Source organism: Galleria mellonella, unplaced genomic scaffold, assembly GCF_026898425.1.
Source record: "Galleria mellonella isolate WM207_F2 unplaced genomic scaffold, CSIRO_AGI_GalMel_v1 utg34, whole genome shotgun sequence".
NCBI lineage: Eukaryota > Metazoa > Arthropoda > Insecta > Lepidoptera > Pyralidae > Galleria > Galleria mellonella.
The window spans coordinates 184487-205827 of record NW_026442081.1 but is presented as its reverse complement, the minus strand read 5'-3'; the positions used below and the strand labels follow the sequence as shown (position 1 = coordinate 205827).

The 21341-nt window shown below is 37.4% G+C and overlaps 1 protein-coding gene across 2 annotated transcripts in view; it reads right to left on the bottom strand.

Moving 5' to 3' along the window:
- The window catches only part of LOC113512093 (kinesin-like protein Klp68D), a 50961-nt gene continuing 29620 nt past the window's right edge, over positions 1 to 21341 (bottom strand). For both annotated transcript variants that reach the window (XM_052896781.1, XM_052896782.1), the window contains 7 exons: positions 18965 to 19158; positions 4863 to 5027; positions 4171 to 4307; positions 3331 to 3513; positions 2669 to 2990; positions 1404 to 1755; positions 1 to 1133 (listed from right to left, as the gene is read on the bottom strand). In XM_052896781.1, the coding sequence (XP_052752741.1) occupies positions 1017 to 1133; positions 1404 to 1755; positions 2669 to 2990; positions 3331 to 3513; positions 4171 to 4307; positions 4863 to 5027; positions 18965 to 19158 (1470 nt within the window). In that variant the 3' untranslated portion in view covers positions 1 to 1016. The remainder of the gene's footprint in view (positions 1134 to 1403; positions 1756 to 2668; positions 2991 to 3330; positions 3514 to 4170; positions 4308 to 4862; positions 5028 to 18964; positions 19159 to 21341) is intronic.

Sequence of the window (21341 nt, the reverse complement as noted above, 5' to 3'; positions counted from 1 at the left end):
AAAAATTCAATATTTTATTTGTGAGTATAAGCGTGTATGCGGCACGGCTGACTAGCGGTCTCCACTGACGTATCACATGATTCCCTCCTATCGTTCCGAATATACAAACGAAAGCCGATCAAATTATATTTTCACTACAATTTATAAGAACATAATTATCTAATATATCACGCACGTACATAAATAATTTGCGAAGCAAATACTTTAACTTAAATAGGACATTTCATTTCACATGATTTTGCATAATAAAATAATATTTATATTTGGTTTATCGCTACCACAATGTTAGACGATCGATTTATTTACCAGTATTCAAAAAGTATTGTGCGAACGTTAGCAACCTACCTATACTACGTCTATATACTTTTTAAATACCTACAATATAATATTTACAATATTTGTATACAAGAACCGTTGACTAGAAATCGTGTCTCGAAATAAAATATTAATATAGGTACAACAAAATCACAAACAAAATTTACGAGTAAAGCAACTCGATCATAGTAGATCAGGTCGGGGGATCGCACTCGTGGAATGGACTGAATCTTTGGTAACGCACTCGGACAATAAGCTAACGGGTACGCGATCACCTGGCGGCTCATAAATATTACAAATCCACTGAGAATATTTTACAATTTCACATTCACATGAATTTTTAAATATGGAATATAACAATCTACCTAGTATCACATGCTCCGACGGAGTACAAAATAAAATAAATATACAAACAAATAAAAAACAACAACGATAAATAAAACAAAACGCTCAAAATAACCTATGTACGAGCTGCGGCGACGCGCCGAGCGGGTCTCGTAAAAAATATAGCGGCTCGACGCGCGCCGCGGCCTCCCCGGGAACACGGACTCGGGCCGCGACCTCGCCGCGAGGTCGGCCACGACAACTTAACACAATATACTAGGAGCGCCATCGTCCTGCGAGTACTGGACAATAGCACGCGTGAGATCAACGCAGCGGCGGCGGCGGCGCGACGCCGGCGGCGGCGGCGCGGCGCCGGCCTACCGCACGCCGGCGGTGCCGAGCCGCTGGTGCGCGGTGGGCGCGCGCGGCCGCGCGGTCGCCTTGCGCGGCGCCGGCTCCATGTCGGCTTCCTTCTTCACCGGCGTTTCCGGCACCTGCAACCAGGAGAATACATAACGTTATACGTACATATTATTTTAGATAAATGGCTGTTTTCTTCCCCAAAAATAAGGAGGATGTTTAATTTTAGTTTAATTAAAATTACCCTCCCAGGAGTATAGTATTTTATAATAATACTTTTATACTTTAAATTAAAATCAGCAAATAGAGCTATATCCATTATCTTTTCAAACATTCATAAAATGTGATCAAAGATGATGGGGAGGTGTGAGGTGTGAGGTGTGAGGTGGGAGGCGCGAGGAGACCTGCGGCGCGGCGCGCGGGCGGTAGGGCCGCGTGGTGGGCGGCAGCGGCAGCGGCTGCAGGCGCAGCGGCGCGCGGCGCGGCGGCCGCAGGCGCGGCGGCGCGGCGGCCGGCGGCGCGGCGCGCGGCGCGGCCGCCTCCCACGCGTCGCTGTCGTCGTCGTAGCGCAGGCGCAGCACGGTGGCGCGGCCCGCCTCGGGCACGAAGCTGTCGGCCAGCAGCAGGCGGCGCCGCAGCTCGGCGATCAGCGCCGCCTGCAGCGCCTCGTGCTCGCGCCGCTCGCTGTCGTGCGCCTCGCGCTGCTCCACCATCTCCTCGCGCAGGCTCGCGTACTTCGACAGGCACTTTTTTAACCTGAGACAGGAGGACACCGCGCTCGTAACCACTCGCTTAGGTAATGAAGACAAACAAGGTGTGACCTCACTGTGAACTCTTTCAACAACTTACGAGTACTGGCTTATTTTCACATATTTTTATTACACACAAAAACGACCGATTAAAATGTATCCAATTGCCCACCTTCTTCCTAAAATTTAAGAGAATTTGTCAAAATTCTCTTAAATTTTCAGTAAGTAGCCATTTATAGTACATTACTGCAGCGGCCAGCAACTGAAGCATTGATGGACGAACGTACAAATGTGGGTCGAGGCGTAGCCGAGGCATACATACGTGAGTGTCATCAATACCTAGTTGTGGCCAAGGCTTGTATAGTACTTTTCTCAAACAATGCGCGGAAATCAAAAACACAATTTTAAATTTCAATGACGTATAACGAACAATAATAATTTTTCACGCGCCATAATGTTCCTTTTCTTTTTTTTTTTTTCAATAAACTGCCTTCTTATTGCAAGCCAGTTCGAAATTTAAATAAAACCTTGTATTAGTTACCTCCTTGATAGCCATGTTTCGAAGTAAAAAGTCATTCCATATTTAAATTACAGGACAAATATGAGTTTACATAGTAATTTATCTGGCCACAAAATACGACATATATGGATTTTCATATAACTTTTGTCGGCCGCTGCCCGCATGTATCTTGGCCAGTATGGCAATTTTGATTTATCTCGAAGAAGATTGTCAAAATAATGCTCACATTTCCAAGCATGTTTGAGAAAAATTTATTTACCTGACTTAATTTTATATTAGAAGTCCAATTACAAAATATCAAGTTGCGAACCTCGCACGAGATTGTATCATTTTTTACACTCAATATAAAACATATTTTCCATAAATACATGTCTTTAGTGTTAAACTACAAACAAATTACCTTTGTGTTTTGTGATCGACCTCCTGCTGTAAGGTGGCGAACGTATTCGTCACAATCGCTGTGGTCTCCTCCTCGAGATCTATCTTCTGCTGCATCTCCACTTCCCGCTTCTTCCTCTCCGCTATCTCCATGTTCCTCTGTTCTAGAATGATCTGGCTCTCATTCAGGTTGTTGATGAGGTCCTTGCCCCCGCCACCCTGTACCAGCCGCTCTTCTAGCGACTTGATTTGAAGCTCCAACTCCTCCGTCTTGCATTTCTCTTGTTCTATTGTAGACTCGGCAATTATATGTTCGTTTTCGATGCTTACTGTTTCTTCTTCCGCTGTAAATAGTAGTTTGGCCTTTTAGATATCACAGTATATCTATCTGACAATAAACTCTGTATAAAAAACAAATCCAAACATTATGGTCATCATTTTCGCCAGTCTTTTCAAAACACGTCGTTAATACATGATTTAGGCGACGTATTTTTGTTGGAAACAGGGAAAGGGGAAGGGAATAAGCGACAGTGCCCATTTTATGACAAGAACAGGGTACGCAGAGCACACGGATGCAGGGTCCAAAAACCCCAAGATTAGTCTCAAGTCCGAAGTTAGTACTTTAGATGTAATGACGGAAACTGTGAGTCGGTGTAATGTATTTCGTTAGAAGGTGCGCGGTACCGTGCGGCGGCGGCGGCGGCGGCGGCGCGGGGCGCTGGGCGCGCGGCGGTCGCGGCGCGCGGCGGCGGCCGTCGGCGGCGCGCCGCTGCTCGATGAGCGCGCGCAGGCGCTCGATCTCCGCCTGGTACTCGCGCAGCTTCGCGTCCTTCGGGTCCTCGTTGCGCACCGGCTTGTTCTTTATCGCTGCACGCAGTATGATATTAATATCATTATACGTATGTCGGAGACATCGTTACCCTACCGTACAAAGTACGAACATTAGATTTTTTTTTTATAAAAGTGTTTTGCTTTTTTAGCTTTTTAATAAGCTGAGTTGTGACCATTTTGTGTTATTACGGCACACGCATGAAAGTAGGAAATTGTTGTATTATATATTTTGCTTATTGTTTTTTTTTTTTGTTACTTTTTTTTGCATTTCATTCTTTTATCTCTTTTACTGTGTATTATGTGTATTGTTATTAGTGTGCTGTAAGTAATGCAAATAAATTATCTATCTAACTACGGCGGTTTTACGTTTGTAAAACAAAATTACTGTACAACAACAATTACTGTACAATTTCAATCAATGTATTGAAATTGATCGCCTTAATAAAATGGAGCCCAGTAAATACAGATCAAGGCACTTACGACTAAAAGATCGAATCTTTAATATCTAGATTAGATTTTTTTTGCATCAATGAAGGATTGTAATTTCTCACGCCTAGTTACCGTTACACGATCAGTTCAGAGTAATTTTTAAAGGCCAAAAAGTACGCCAGGAACAGTCTTCCATCTGTGTAGACCATTGCGCAACATTAAAAGAGGAATGTAATTGCTTTATTACTTTGTTCACTTGTTTACCTTTGGCTCGATGTGCGTATCTGAGCGTGGTGATGGTCTCGTCGTAGTTGTAGGAGGCGGGGCCGATGTTGGCGATCATGATGGTCTTGCTGTTGCCGCCCAGTGAGTCCTGCAGGATGCGAGTCAGCTTCGAGTCCCTGCGTACGACCATATACAGGACATAGAGTGTTACGTGTCGGACGTGAACACATCACCAAGTAAGTACTCGTATGTACATGTTGCGGTTATTGTGATTACAATCTTTTTAAAAGGATATACTACAGTTTGTTGCCACTATTTCTCGGACGAAGTCAACCAAAAGTTGGATAGACTTGTCATAAGTGATAAGTAAGTTTAAATGGATTAAGTTTTGAATGATCGAATGAGTATACTTTATTTGCATTATACAATATAGGAAATAAGCAAGACAATTAACAAATATAACGATACAGTTGTACAAGTACAGTGAGACGGTCTTATTGCTGAGAGCAATCTTTACAAGACAACTTTAGGGTAATGGACTAATTGTTGTACAAGTATGTATGATAGTGCTGTATAATTAAGAAAGTTAACAGCGGAAAACATTAAAAAAAATAATTATAAGAAGGTACCTTTAACAAATTCAAAAAATATACAATCTATACATTTAAACAGCTAGATAGATTATTGACATGGAGTGCACTGGTGCAGTGCTAACTGTAGGTATCTGGTACCTGTACGGAACATGGGGACTGTTCTCCGCGAGGGCGGAGATGACGTTCCCGAGCGAGGAGAGCGCCTGGTTGATGCGCGACGCCTCCCGCAGCCGGTCCGCGGAGGCGCCCGTCTTGCGCTGCCGTTCGCTGCCCGCCAGGTCCACCAAGTTCAGTTTGCCCACGCTGCAACAAGCGATACAAACATACAGGACCCGACCTAGAAGGTAGGTTTTAATTACCCACCGCAATTAAAGTTACGGTGGATCTTAACATCCATATGACTTGTGGGGAGAAGTGTTTGTTAGTAATGGGGATTAGTAGCCCCACTGCTAGCAATATACCCTGTCAGGTCGACTTCCACATGGTTCCCTCTTGAAACCATCGTGATTGATTTATTGTTACATTCGTCACGGTGCGCTACTAACCTGCTTCATCGTCACCTATCATCCCTCACTCGTACCCCGCCAGCGTATACCGATAGCGAAGGCGGGGTTACCATTCTATTATCATACATTAAATAAAAAAAAAACATCCATATGACATGCATACCAAATTTATGAAACTTTATAGAAAACAATTAGAGTATGTGGACGTAACAATACACAGGCAAGTGGACATTGTATTGTACAAAACGGGGTCCTTAAAAAAAGTCGTAAAAAATTTTAACCAAAGTTGCAAACGCACTAGCAATGCTATTGGTATTGCAAACTTAATCTTGGTTCTACGTCAGGCTTATTTGCCGCTACAATACGTAGATATGTATAAAAGATAGCGTTAAATTAGTGGAAATGGAAAAGATATAATAAAAAAAAAAATGTCAAGGAAATTATTCAAATAGATATAGGTAAGAACACATACGTAAAAAAGGATGCAGGCAATAAGGGTAACAGTTTTGTTTCTTAGAATGAGGGAATATATTGGTCCAATTATCCCTTAACCGTCCACTATTGTACATAAGCCTCCCCCTTGAGGGTTTTGCCAATAGTTGGCAGGCGGATTGGCAACCGCAGTCAGAGTTAAGAGATGTTTTAAGAGGGACGCTGCTGCCGATCCCTCGCCGTCCCTTAGTCGCCTCTTACGACACCCACGGGAAAGGAAGGGGTGGCCTATTCTATGCCGGGACCACACGGCCATGTGTGTGTGTGGACGTGTTATATACAAATATTCAATACAGTAGTGGATATCCAACCAGGTCGACCTCCTCGCGGTTCTCCCTGGAAACTATCATGGTTAATTCCTGATGAATTTATCATGATGGGCTAACTGGCCTGTTTTCATTCTCATCTATCACCCTTCACTGGTGCTCCGCCAGCGTATCCCGTTAGCGCAGGCGGGGTTACCATACCATTTTCACCCATCAAAAAAAAATACAGTAGTGGCAGTAAAATCGTTAACCACAAGCGGCACTATTACTACCATTACGTAGGTATTATGCACTACGTACTTGTAAAGACATACCTACAATAGTAAAGTACACCGCGCTCGATAAACAATATTTCAGGTTATGATAAGCAGCCGCCGACTGCTGCGGTACGATTGTACGAACGCTGCGGTTTGTTTTATTATTTTTTAGAGCAGATTTACACGTCGCTGCTAAATAGAACGTGCAATAGGCACAAACATTCTATTTTATTTATGCTTGATTTTTATTAGAGTTTCCTTGTGTGTCGAAATAGCATCTTTTTAAGGGAGTGTTCATCAGTGAATCTGAACAGTTTTCTCGAACATGGGTCAGGAAACGACAGACAATATTTGCGAGTAGCTGTATACCGTGACTTTGCCCGCGTAAATTAATAATATAATACTGTGCTAAATTAAATTCCTGTTTGAATTCCTGCATACCGTCAATTCTTTTAATCTTAGGTCTTCTGAGGGCCTCCAGCTGAAGACTCCGGTACATTTCTCTAATTTTTATGACAATATGTTTACGGTGCAAGCTGTACGGCCTGGAAGAGATCCCTCTTAGCGATAAGGTCGCCCATTGTTTTCTCATTGTGATTATTTCTTGTAATTATTTATATTTATAATAAGTTTACTATTATTAATCTTTTCTATTAATAATCTTTTGGGGGAAACAATAAAGAGTATCTATCTATGTATAAATTAAGATATAGCCTATCCGTGTACCAAATCTCATTCGAATATGTTCAGTAGTTTTTGCGTGAATTAGTAAACATTCATCTATCAATTCTTATAAACTTCAGCATTTATTTATTTATATGTTATTGTATACTAAGCTTACATTGCTATAAGTTATTTTAAACAGAGATGTACAACAGGCTAGCTTAATTCTGTAAGAGTTCTCTTCTAGCAAATTCAAAGTGGATTTATATTATTATAAAAGGCGAACTAATAAATTTATTTCAAACTACACTGTCGAACGCGCCGCGCTGTGTTTGAATGTCTCCCATTCGGTTACCAAATTTCATTTTTCGATTCATATATTAATAATTTACGATCCGATAAAAGCACTATGAAACCCTTGTCCAATGACATGTCACCAGTGAGTGAGCGAGCCCTCGCTACATCCGTCTAGCGGAACCCGCGCGCCAATCTATTAACCATTTCCTACGGACGGAAATTTGAATCATGACCAACTCTGTTTTATGATGATATGTGCGCCTCTACCTATAGCCTCCTAGTAGATACATTTGTGTCTCAATCTCAGTTACTCGTTCAAGCTGACTACTTGCACAAAAACCAATTACAAATTACGCAAAAATTTTTCTTAACGTTTGAAAATGAAATAATGTCTCCGCCTACTCTATCGGTATACACAGGGGAGGCACCAGTGAAGGATAATAGGTGAGAATGAAGCAGATCAGTTGGCCCATCATGACGAATTGAACAATAATTAACCAGAATGTTTTCCAGGTGGAACCGCGTGGAAGTCGCCCTGATAACCTGGGCAGTTAGACTCCATAACTAACAAACCTTGTCCTCTCTACAAATTACCATTATATAAATACAAACATTGTAACTATCAATGTTCTGAACAGTTTAGATAAGACACTAGTGACGTTTTCAAATTCAATATGGGAGTCTTCGAGAAGAGAGCCTAACCCATTGGCAACTCCTTTTTGCCTTAAAAATATACCGTATAGTCTACCTGATGGTGATTACGAAAAGAGACTTCTAAATTATTTCATTGGATAGCAGTTTCCCCATAATTTTAATTAAAAGGCGTCAATTGTAACACATAAGTACAGTAATGTTTAAACAGAAATGTTTAAACATAAAAACAGAGATGTTTTCTCCCACGAACGCTGAGGTTATGGAATGAGCTCCCTGCCGAGGTATTCCCAAGAGGCTACAGCATGGGGTTCTTCAAAAGGGGGGTAAAGAGGTTTCTTCAAGGTCGGCAACGCACGCGTAATACCTCTGGTATTGCAGGTGTTTATAGGCTACGGTAACCACTTACCATCAGATGGGGCGTATGCTTGTTTGCCACGTCAGTGGTATAAAAAAAAGTAATGCAAATTCGTAATTTAGTCATCTTGTGCGAGTATACCTATATATAGGTAGGCATGTGATATGGCTGACTAAATCATGAATTAGCAGGGTGAGTGATGCAGTGGGTGACTCGCTCCAGCCGCCGCAGCGCCGCGCCGCTAGGCGTCGCTGGCTCCCACAAATTCATCGCTGCAAACTTGCAACGCATGTGATGTACTAGTCATTCACTGACAAACATTTGTTTAATAACCATGCAATGGACTTGACTAAATATTATGTTTTAAGTACCCATTTTATATTTAAAGAAGTGCCTGCTCGAACAATATTTAAAAATAAAATGTTTAAATATTATTTTTAAATATTGAATATTCAATTTGAACTATCAAGTTGCGCTTTAGTCTTTCTGGTTATCTTATTTTTTCGTAACTCTATAAGTAAATCAATTTGGCTTTCATTACGATTAGATGGATATCCAGAGATGACAACGATCATTTGGCGGTCGAGAGCACAGCCTGAAGTACTTAAATAATCGTTTTTATAAGTTTATTTTTATGCTACTTAGAATGGCAACAAGCTGCCGACCCACCTGATGGGAAGTGGTAACCGTCGCCTATAGACATGAGCAGTACCATAGACTCAGTTATTCCTCTGTATCCTGTTAATTCACTGCCATATTCCACCCTTCAAACCGAAACATAGTCATGCAAACACAACTGCTTCACGGTGGAAACACAATGGGACAGAGGTGTCCAAGCAAACGACTTTTGTAGTCTCCCTCTGGTGTAAAAGCCTTCTAAATTCTACTAGTTAGTCAGCGAAAGAATTTAGGATATTGCGTGATAAGTAGTAGTTTAGTAAAAAAATACCCTTGTCTTTTGACCGAGACGAGTGTATATCCAAAATATATTTCATGAGGAAAATAATTGCAATAAGTAGTAATGTAAATCTTAGTTGCAAATACACAAATATATTTATCAAGTGTGCATAATAATATTCACGTGCTGTTTGTGTGTAGGCGTTATCAGCGTCTTGCGCGAGGACAATGTAACTATTAAGTAATCTCTGAGGATGATTCATACATACAGGTACCAAGATAAGGATTTGATTAGTGTGAAAATTTGCAATTTATTTTATTTGTCAACTTATAAAATAATCGAATTCAAAAGGAAAAAACTGCGTATAAAAATATAAATATTTTTATACGCATTTTTGAATATTAATTTTTTCATTACCGCCCATTCGAAATGCAATTTATGCCAAGACGAATGGACAAGATGCTTTTTTCAAAAAGTTTAACTATGTAAATAATGAATTTGTGTGAATACAAACTACTAGCAGCATTAGATTATAAAATTTAAAATAAGAAAGAAAAAATTTACTGACAAACAGCACTGTGCATTAGTTTTTTTATACAAAGTGATTCAAAACTTATACAAGAGAAAGTTAACATTTTAGGGAAAAAAGTATATAAGTCAGGTTAAGTAACCGATACGTCCAAGATTAATTCGCCTAACGCAGTACCTTACAATTTGGACATTCAGGAAGGAAGCGTTGTCGCAGATATTATTAGCATGATTAGCAATCGATTTAGCAGTATGAGTTCGGCCCACACCACATGTGCCGCCTGTAGGAAGCACCAGCTGACAACATTGACCCTCAAAAATGTGTGAATAACTCACTCCTACGCAACTACGATGTGGGTATACTATACTATACGTTTACTCACGTGTAACATTGACAATCAATCAGATAATCGTTTAAGCAAAAATACTAATTAGTTACTATGCAAATAAGCAAATAGCTAACGTAAATATCTGATATTTTTTTGTACATTTCGGTATGGCAAACAAGCTTTTTTTTTATTTTTTTGTACAACTTAGAATGGCAAACAAGCTGACGGCCCACCTGATGGCAAGTGGTAACCGTCGCCTATAGACATGAGCAGTACCATGGACATAACAGAGTATACTGTTTCACCCATAATACCCCCATGCGTTGCCATTCCTGAGGACTCAGGTGTTATTCCTCTGTACCCTGTAAATTCACTACCATATCCCGCCCTTCAAACCGAAACACAGCCATGTAAACACAACTACTTTACGGTAAAAACACGAATGGGACAGAGGTACCCAAGAAATCGACTTTTGTACAAAGTCTTCCCCTGGTAAGTCTCTTGGGAGAACCTCGGCAGAGAGCTCATTCCATAACCTGAGTGTTCGTGGGAGGAAACATCTCTGAAACCGCGCTGTACGCGACCATTTACTTATAAGACCATTAACTTTTGTAGTCTCCCTCTGGTAAATTAATATTAGTAATAAATTGAGCCATATGTCAAAAGCTAATTATATATAGTAGCTGCGACTGAATCTATTTGTCAAACATTTTCCAATCCAATATTCAATTAATAAACGAATGTTCAGTAAGGTCGCATCACACCTGTTCCACTGCTCCAAATGGTCACTGTGTCGAACATAACAAGGTTATAAACGTAATAGCGTACAGCGAACGCGGCTGAAGTCGTGAAAAACCTCGGAGCCTTCACGGTACGCCGCCCTTCCTGACTCTCCCCCACTCCCCACCACCGTGCAGCCACTACATCAGCCACCTGTCCGTTTTATGACAATATACACGCATGCGCACGCGCCGTAGTGAAGATTTATTATAAAAAAATCTAATATCGTCGCCGATCATAGTAGTAAGTCAATTTAATATGTATATGTTAAAACAATAGTATTTTGCTTCACTACGAGCAATTTTTACTAATTTTGTTTATTTATTTATAGGATCACGAACATAAGATACAACGAAGCACTTCAATACAATACACTAGTGGATTAGGTCTAACTGTTCTTACATTTAGAGGCAACCACAGCATGCTATGTTTAGCAAGTTTAGAATTTCCACCTTTTGTTTGTTTAAAAACTAAATATTTTTATTGAGCGTGAGTCTACTCAAGTTGAGTCCACATCCATTGTTTATTTTACTAATAAAAACCGGGGTTTAATTGGCGTTGCCAAATAGGATTTATTTTTTGCAGTTTTCGGTACAAATTTTTGTGTTCACGAAATTTTGGAGAGATATTTTTGAGAAAAATGGTGTTTGGAAATATTTAAGTAAATTTTTGACAGTTTTAGTATTTTGGAAACCGTAAAACAGGTATGTAAACTCATAGATTATACAAATGAACGTCCATGAAGTGAAGAAGTCACGCGTAGAGAAAGGAGTTTTTTTTTTATTGTACGTGTTGTGGCTTTATGGCAAAAGATAGTGAAAACCCGCAAGTTTGTGATCGAGTAAAAAGTATAGATAATCGTATCAATTTAGAGAAAAAAAAATTTACTTTTGAGTAAAAACCAAAGACCGCACCTGGCAATCTTGGGTATGATTAACAATTCACGTTCACGTGCCTATATGTGCTCTCAAGTCGCAGTAATGGTACGCAATAGAAAAACTAGGATCCTATAAAACGTACCAAGTATATAAGGATAGATGTAACATTTACAGCGCACATCCACAAAGCAGTTGGTATTGATCGCGAAACTATCCGAGGGCGACACCTCGTCGGAGGGCCAGGCTGGCGGCGGGTCGCGCGGCCGTCTGCGCCGTCTGGCCAGGGCCTCCTCACCCGCACTACTGGCTCTGGCACTTGCCGGGAGCTATGCACTCAAGTTTAAAGTCTGGATACGTATTGAAACATTTCAAAATTCCACAAATTTAGACGCGGTTTCAGAACAATTAGGACCATCTGCAACTAGATGATGCCTGTGTAAATATTACGTAAAAACTACAAGAAGAATTTCGATTAAATTTTATGTGGTGATTATATATACGATACTTTTACTGTGGTAAAATGTCTCATTTCCATTGAAAAATTCACACACACTCGAGGAGCGAACGACGCTGTAGCCGGTAATTATAGGATTTCTAAATTACAGATTACTAGCTGCGCTATTCCAAGTACTTACTTGGACACACTTGCTACAAGGTTAACTTTTTCAACATAAATTTTAGGTTTCTATTTATTTAAATATGTAAAATATTTTGCGTCTATTTTTTTTTTTTTGGATGAAAAATACCAATGTATAGAAATATCATTGGCAAATTGGCAACATCTGCCGTCTGCGTCACCTGTCTTTCAAACAGAATTAACGTATTCATCAATAGATCAGGTTTAAAATATTCCATGTTTAAAAATGTTCTCTCCCTAAGACGTCTGCGATCCTAAAAAGGCCTGCTTGCTTCCTATTCTTCTAAAATAAAACAAATTAGACTCCGGACAGGAGCGCCGCGAATCGGGGAGAAAAAACAAAAAGTTGTTTAATTTCTCGTCTGAGACACCAGTAAGTATACATGTATATTATTATAAGAACGCTCGTTCGCCACTTGTCAACTGTAGCGACTTAAATCATATATTAAACTGGATTAAACGGTTTATATGGGTATTTTATTGTACGACTTCTCATAAAGTTTTAATGCTGAAAGTTTAAAACTGAACAAAAACATAAATTTATCATTTACTAGTATTTACCCGCGACTTCGTCCGCGTGACCGGGATGGATATGTTCACTGGCCGGGATAAACAGTATTCTATATCCATCTCCAAACAACAACAACAAACGAACACACTTTCATAGTTATAATATTAGTAAGGATAGTTTATTTTCAAAGTTTTTCAAATATTTTTTTATCAGCAAGTAGCAAAGTTTTGATAATCGCAACCTATTCTAATATTAAAAAGATTTGTTTGTATGCAATTGATAAACTCAAGAACTACTCAACCGATTTTAAATATTCTTTCACCTATATAAACATAGGTTATATATTATTTTCAAAAATTCTATCTACCTTGTTATTGTTATGTCCATGGTACTGCTCATGTCTATAGGCGACGGTTACCACTTTCCATCAGGTGGGCTGTCAGCTTGTTGGCCATTCTAAGTTGTAAAAAAAAAATACCTAATGCGAAGCAGGGCCGGATCAATAGTCAGAAATAAAAACTTTAAAGAAAATTTTAAATAGCTGCTTTTTAAACAACCACTTAATAATAATTAACTAATACAGACAAGTCTACGAGATTTATCCTTTTAAGATTCAGTTTCAGTTCATAGATAAATTATCAAAGTACTTCAACTTCTGCCAAATACTTGAGATTATTGATAGAAAACCACTTGTACTCTCAATACATTTTACAAGCGTTTTTCTAATAATATCAATGTATATTCGAAGTTCCATTAATTGCAGACAATCATAACTACTGACATACTTGAAACCATATATATATATATATATATATATTTGAGACTTGGATTATATAAATAGTATCTCTTCCATACAAATACTTTGCCAAAAACAAATCAACCGAAGGGAGACATTGTACAAAAGTCGATTGCCTGGGTACCTCTGTCCCATTCGTGTTTCAACCGTGAAGCAGTTGTTTGCATGGTTGTGTTTCGGTTTGAAGGGTGGGATATGGCGTGAATTTACTGGGTACGGAGGAATAACACCTGAGTCCTCAGGAATGGCAAGGCATGGGGTGTATCATGGGTGAAACAGTATACTCAGTTATGTCCATGGTACTGCTCATGTCTATAGGCGACGGTTACCACTTTCCATCAGGTGGGCCGTCAGCTTGTTAGCCATTCTATGTTGAATGAAAAAAATCTACTATTTTATCCATGTGTAAGTTCCCAGTATTATTCGTCTCCCAGTATATCGTGTTACCCGTATTACAGTTAACACTATGTAGGAGAAAATTATACATACATACATATCTGTCACGCCTGTCTCCCATTAGGGTAGGCAGAAACAATGGAACGCCAAATGCTTCGATTGAAACAAACCTCTTTCGCTTCTTCCACATTCATCAATCTTTTCACACACGCTCGCCGGTTACGGGTACTTTTAATTTGGCCCTTCTTCAGCACGTCGCCTATTTGGTCGACATACGTCCGTCTAGGGCGGCCCGTACCGACATCTCCATTCATTCTTGCTCGATAAATCTATTTCGTAATTCTTCTTTCATCCATCCTCTCCAAATGACCAAATGAGAAATTTATATTATAAGATTAAAATGAAAAATAAAAACGATACAAAATACTTATAAATATATTTGAAAGAACAAGATAAACCGTGCATAATGATTCGTAACAATGCTTATCTTTATGAGTACTTTCATTTACATTTAAGTATAAACATAATATATGCTTTCGTTTATAAATCATTGAAAATGGCCGCAATTTTGATTAATGTATTTATATTCATTTATAAGCTACATGTACATATGTATATTTCATTAAATCAGAAAAAAAAAGAGTAATTAATTAATATTATAATAATATTGTTGACACTAATCCCAGACCTACTAATACGTAGTAATATCAAATGAGATGAAGTACATTCATTGACTTGAAATTGTAAATGACATATTGTTTTGTTATAAGAATTCTTAATTTAATATTTAAGTATTTAAAATTTTGCATGCCTAATTGTGGCGAAATATGTGGACTTAATATTATTTTATCTATCTGTATATTTACCATATTTCTTGCAAATAAATATTCATTCATTCATTCAATAGTTTCAAACTCAAATCGACCTAATCTGTGAAATTTTTAATCCAATTACTTGAAACACTGGAAACGAAACGCGTTTTGTTTTGAATTTAAAAAAAAAACATTACTCAACTAAAAGTTAAATTAGCTGACTAAATTTTGGCATGTTTTTGATCACCTTGTTTTTAGAATCAAGTACATGATCCGTGAATTGTAATGTTGTATTATAAAAGAACATCTAATTTCACGCTTGAAACTCGTGCATTGCGATGTTCATATTACCTAGTATTGGGCAACTAACCACAGTAACACGGGTTTTGCAAACTGTTTTTGTTACGATTTGTGAATAAACTTTTGTACGTAAAATACACTAAAAATATACTAGCAACATACTAACTTTTACCAGCGACTTCGTCTCTCGTCACAAGCAAACATACCCGGTTTTAGATTTATAATATGGTAAGAAACTTATGCAGAGTTATTAACTCTTGTTTAAGATCTATTTTTATCTGGTATCACTTAATATCGATCTAACGCATTGTTAATCGATCGTGTGGTCCCAGCATAGAATGGACCAGCCCTTCGGTGTCGTAAGAGGCGATAGAAATCTTAATAGTAAAAAAATAGGCAGCAGCGTCTATCTTAAAACATCACTAAAACCTAACTGCGGTTGCCACACTTGGCAGTGTGACAACTATTGATAAAACCCCTCCAAGGGAGGTCTAATGTCCAGCAGTGGACAGTTAAGAGCTGATATGATGATGATCAGAACAATGTCAAGTGATACAAAAAAAAAAACAAAGTTCTTAAATTGTTTGTATTTTATGTGAACGTTATGTGATTCTTCTTCACCCATTTTACTAACGTAATACCATTGAAACTAGACGGTGTCTGTACATGGATCAATATATATATATATATATATATATATATATATATATATATATATATATATATATATATATATATTAGTATATTTGTCTGTTTGTCTAACTGTATATTTATCTCAGTATTTAACAAAAACCACTGCACCAAATTATATGCGGTTTTAACCTAACTTAAAATCTGGTGTATGTTTATATGTGTATACATGATCTAGAAATGGGTTGTTTCATTGTTTTCCCACTTCTAAAACGTATGCGTACGAAGTATCAGGCAAAATATAATTTTAAATGTACTTGAGTTTTCTTGATTTATTCCTGTATTGATCTGTATTAATACTGAAATATTTGAAGCTAGTATTTATTTATTTGGCATGAAATCTTGAAGAAGAACAATGAACCACTTTTCTCTAATAAAATCTGAACTATTTAGAATAGTGGATAACAGAATACTATTTTTTAAAAGTGTCAGTTTTGGAGACGAGACGGTTACATAAATACACATTATTAGATACAAATGTACATTGATAAATTATTACGTGTCCACATGTAACACATAAATAAATATGACATAACTGCACTGTATCTATAGTAGTTATATAAGACATTAGTGTAAAATTGGGACTTACGTCAAATGTTAACAAGTCATATTTTGGCTTGTTTGTTATCATACAAAACGTAAAGGTAGTGCACCTTTATGTAGTGAAAATAAGAGTGTTTTTTTTAAACGACTTAGTCCTAATTCCAGGATTAAACTCGTGCTTTTAATATTTTGACAGAGGGGAACGCGTCTTTCTTTTGTTGTACCTATGTGCGTAGAGATAAATATACATCGTCCATATTCAGATTAGACTGCGATATATTTGTACAATTTTGTAACAGTCTTTTTTTTTATTTTTGTAAATTTGATAGTTTTTAGATAATTTAATCAATAAGGGATCCGAATATGATGATTCGACCCAACACAATTAATTTCTTACTATAAAAATGGATAATTGTTTACTTTATCTTCGTTCGAAAATCTGAATACTTTTTTCTTTCATATAAGTACATCTGTCTATTAGATTTTATATATATAGAAGAATATATATTAAAATTTCGAAGACCTCTCTTTAAAATTTTAATTTAGAAACTCAGTGTGCAGTATGCTGTGGGCAAATAAAATTATGTCAAACAAGCAATTACTTTCATGTGAAGCCTTTAATGTGATGACAGTACGAAATATTCGTAGCGTCCCTAGCAACGTGATAGCGTGACAAAGGGAATACTCTCGAAAATTGGGTCGTGCTATGCGTGTCATTCTATTAGTAACGATTGATCCTTTGTTTTTTTGCATCCGAAAACATAAACGCTGTTAAAGATCTCTAGACGATTTACTAGGTGCATTATTATATATTACGTTTTCAACAATATTCTTTATTGTGTCGACTAAACAAAATAGCATAAAGACTTTACCTCGAATAAATATCTTCCTCGTCCCCGCTCCATTCACTTACCCAATCCATTGTCGTTACAACAGATTTTTGTTTCACAAATATCCTTAAAAAATCGGTGATTTTTTACCGAATTTTAGGAATGGACATTTATGGTGTACGCGTATCACATTACTGAATGCTGAACACGTAATAACCAGGGTCGAGCGCATCATCTCTAAATTGGGGCATCCAATCTTGAGCCTCCTACGTTGCTCTGTTATCCCAATAATGCTAATGTACGTACGACAATCATTATTAACATTGGACACGTCATTCGTACATTTCAGTCCTTTGAAGACTATGATCATGTCTGTATCACCATAATAACCCATTACAGTAACACCACTGGGCAGGGTTATCAAAAAATTCTCACGGTGACCAGGTGGCACGCAATAGGGGTATATTTTGAGTTTTAATTCTTTTACGCTGGAGTTCCTTTAATAGCCTTTACTGCATCATTGGGTTGGAATGACAAGGAGTAACACATTGCATTCTTACTCCGTCGCCACAGAGAGCATCTAGATAAATATATTAATACTGCGTTTTATGCGACTACACGCAAGCAGACTAAAAAGAACTGTATGACGTACGCAAGTGTAGGCATCATTTACGTAAAAATGTGAGCTTGGCACGCGTCCACATGATATGTTTCACATTACTAATTTGCGGGGAGCAATTTGAATCCATTGTGATAGTGGGCACGAGCGACAATGTCGGACGGAGCAACGATTCCTCCCCCGGTGAGTAACATTAATTTGTGAAAAAAAAAAAACTGGGCGCGTCGAACAATTAGTGCGCTGCTAATTTGATTGTCAGACACGAGCGATGAAATTAAAATCTAATAATAAAACTTTATTACAGCACTCGGACTGCGTCATTGTATTCGTACTAATCTTATTTATATGCATATTTACGTACTTTCTATTACACTTTCATAGCGAAAAAATTGAAGTTGATGGCAAATAAATATTTATAGACTACCTTGAATATTAAGATCATATTCCGAGTCATGATATATAAATGCAAATATAAAATAATTAATACCAGTTGTTTTGCAAAATATAGGGGTGCATATGACAAAACAGTAATAGCACGTCGAGAGAGGTACTTAATATTGTTCTTTAAGATAATAAAAAAAATATATATATGGATCTCAAAACTATTTGATAATTTACAAAATAACAAATTGAATACAACAAAACAATGATAGCATATCGGTAGTATACTTAAGTTCTTTGAGTTGGTATTATATTGTCCACACGCTTGGTGATAGGCAACTAGCATCCTTGCCCCCCTTTACTTATTCATAAAAACTAAAACCTTCTATAAACTTATTTTAACTATTACATTGTTTTTCCACTTTCTTTCAAATTGGGAATGTAGTGTAAGAGAAAGAGACAAAACAGTACAATAGCTAGGTTTATGAAAGATTTGACGTTTTTATGAATAAAGGGTATAGGCTATAAGGACGTCAGAGTGTCAGAGAAGTCATACCTAGTACACGATTATTGACTATAAATTGTTATTCTGACCTCTTTTACAAAAAAAAAAAACTATATCTAATATAATCACAAATATATAAAGGCATCCATGATCTTCATTAGGGAAGTGCTTATAACGTTCAAAAGTGGAAAATATGCAGTTTAATTTATAAAGGCAGAAATAATTGTACTAATATTATTGTTTAACCAATTCAGAGATTTAGCATGGGATTCGATGTTAGGTTACTGGGAGAGCAGAAATAAGCAAAAGTATCTGACCGTATGCGGTTGGTCTTGCGGTGCGCGGTCTCGACGGTGACGAGGAAGACGGCGTGGCTCCGCGACGAGTGCTCGTTCATGTCGGTGCGGCCGGCGGCACGGTTGCGGTTGCCCGCCTTCATCACGCGCACCATCTCGGCAGCCGACTTGCACACCACTGATGTCATCTCGGGGATGTAGAACCCGTTTAGTTCCTGCCGACAAATAAATATATTGACAATGTTGTAGTATATGGATTCTAGTTAGAATCTCCATCCTTTTATGTTGAGAGATATTAACAATTACACTTATATTTTACATGAAAACACCATTGGGATTTTTAATAACCAACTTCAGCTGAGAGTAAATCTATACAATTCCTAATTTTATAAATTTGAAAGTGAGTTATATCCATGGTACCCCTCATTTTGCCATTTTTTTGTACGTCGTAATACGAAAAAGAACAAGGCAGTTTACGGCCGTAAAGTGAATTGCCTGGAACTTGACTGGTTTTTTAAAAGTTTATAATACGACTGCTGAGGACTACAATTTTACGTCCCCGTATCCTTTAATTCCAATGCCATATCCATTTTTAACATATATGTCCTTCTATATATCAATCAGCGTAACCATTTCAAACTAGAAGTTTATATCGGAATTCTATTATTGATGTCAATGAAATCGGGCAGACGGCTGTGTAGCAGACTTTATTTATTTAAATAACCTGATTTTCAAATAGGGTATCGACAAATGAGAAAAATCTATACAAATAAATATTAAATGCAATTCGCTTCGTTAGTACTTTTTTTTTAATGAAAATGTATTACGATGTATTTCAAAAAATGAACGAAAATGTCAAAGTTAATTAGTTAAACATAAAGTATTTCCAATCATTGTCTTTAACACATACATTTGAAAAGTTATTCAATACGTAATCTCGTAAAAAAACTCCCATCATTATGGGGAATCCAAGTATTGAAAGAAAATTAAGTATCCATTATATAAATTAATAACAACGTCAATATTATAAAATATTCCTACAAAAGAATATTCTTCCCTGAAATAATTCGTTTTAATATAATCTTATTAGAAAGATGAAAATGTCTTATTTCAAACTTCATCATATTGTGATATAACAAATGTTAAGTTTTCATGCATTTTACACAAAATCAAAACGCATGACCGCCATGTTTTTGCACCAAGTGATAGAATAACAATCAGGATTCAAAGAAAGAGCTAGACTAATTGCCGATACGTAGATATTTGTTACATTACAATTGGGCAGTAGCGATCAATGACGGACTGACGGCACGCGCCGCCAATGCGTAGCATGATGGATGCGCCACAGTCAGGCGATTAAAATCTAGAATTTATACTGTGAAAACTAGTTATCGATTTAGCAACAATTATTTTACTACTTCAAAAAGGAAGAGGTATTATTTCGTCTATATTTTTTGTGTCCACCGATTTTAATTTTTTACAATTGTACTTAGTAATTATTTCGATGCGATTCAACAAAGAAATAAAATTTTTCACGATGGAAATTGTAGTTTTTGTACAAAACGAAGTAATAAGATAAAATGTGACGATCAAATAATGATAAAGCCACAAATTTCTTTTTATAAATGAAGCATTATATTTCCGTATTACTATATTTTATTTCCGTTACTATCTATCTATTTATCTTCACGCCAAGTCCCTTGCGGAAATATAATATTCCGTAACAATATTAAGCATTTGAAGGAGATTCTGTATAAAAATCTTCTCCTTGGATAGATATCTTTGTTGCATGGCTGTGTGTCGGTTTGATGGGTGAGATATGGTAATGAAATTACGGGGTACAGAGGCATAACACATATACACAATACAAAATATAGTAATTTTTTTTTTATACAACTTAGAATGGCAAACAAGCTGCCGGCCCACCTAATGGAAAGTGGTAACCGTCACCTATAGACATGAGCAGTACCATGGACATAACAGAGTATACTGTTTCGCCCATGATACCCCCCATGCGTTGCCATTCCTGAGGACTCAGGTGTTATTCCTCTGTACCCAGTAAATTCACGCCATACCCCACCCTTCAAACCGAAACACAGCCATGCAAACACAACTGCTTCACGGTTGAAACACGAATGGGCAGAGGTACCCAAGCAATCGACTTTTGTACAATACATTCCAAATTGTACTATTTTATGTAACAATTTGAAAAATCTGTGTGTTGAATTCAATCGCTAGTTCATTATGATTAATTATATCCTTGGTTTCAAGGACCACAGCTAACAATAACGCGGACAAAGGCTTTCGGATGCTATGTAATTGTTCGCGCGCAGTTTACATTACATAATTCGACATAGATAAACATAGATGCCTTAATATATTTACCTACTGTGTGTTT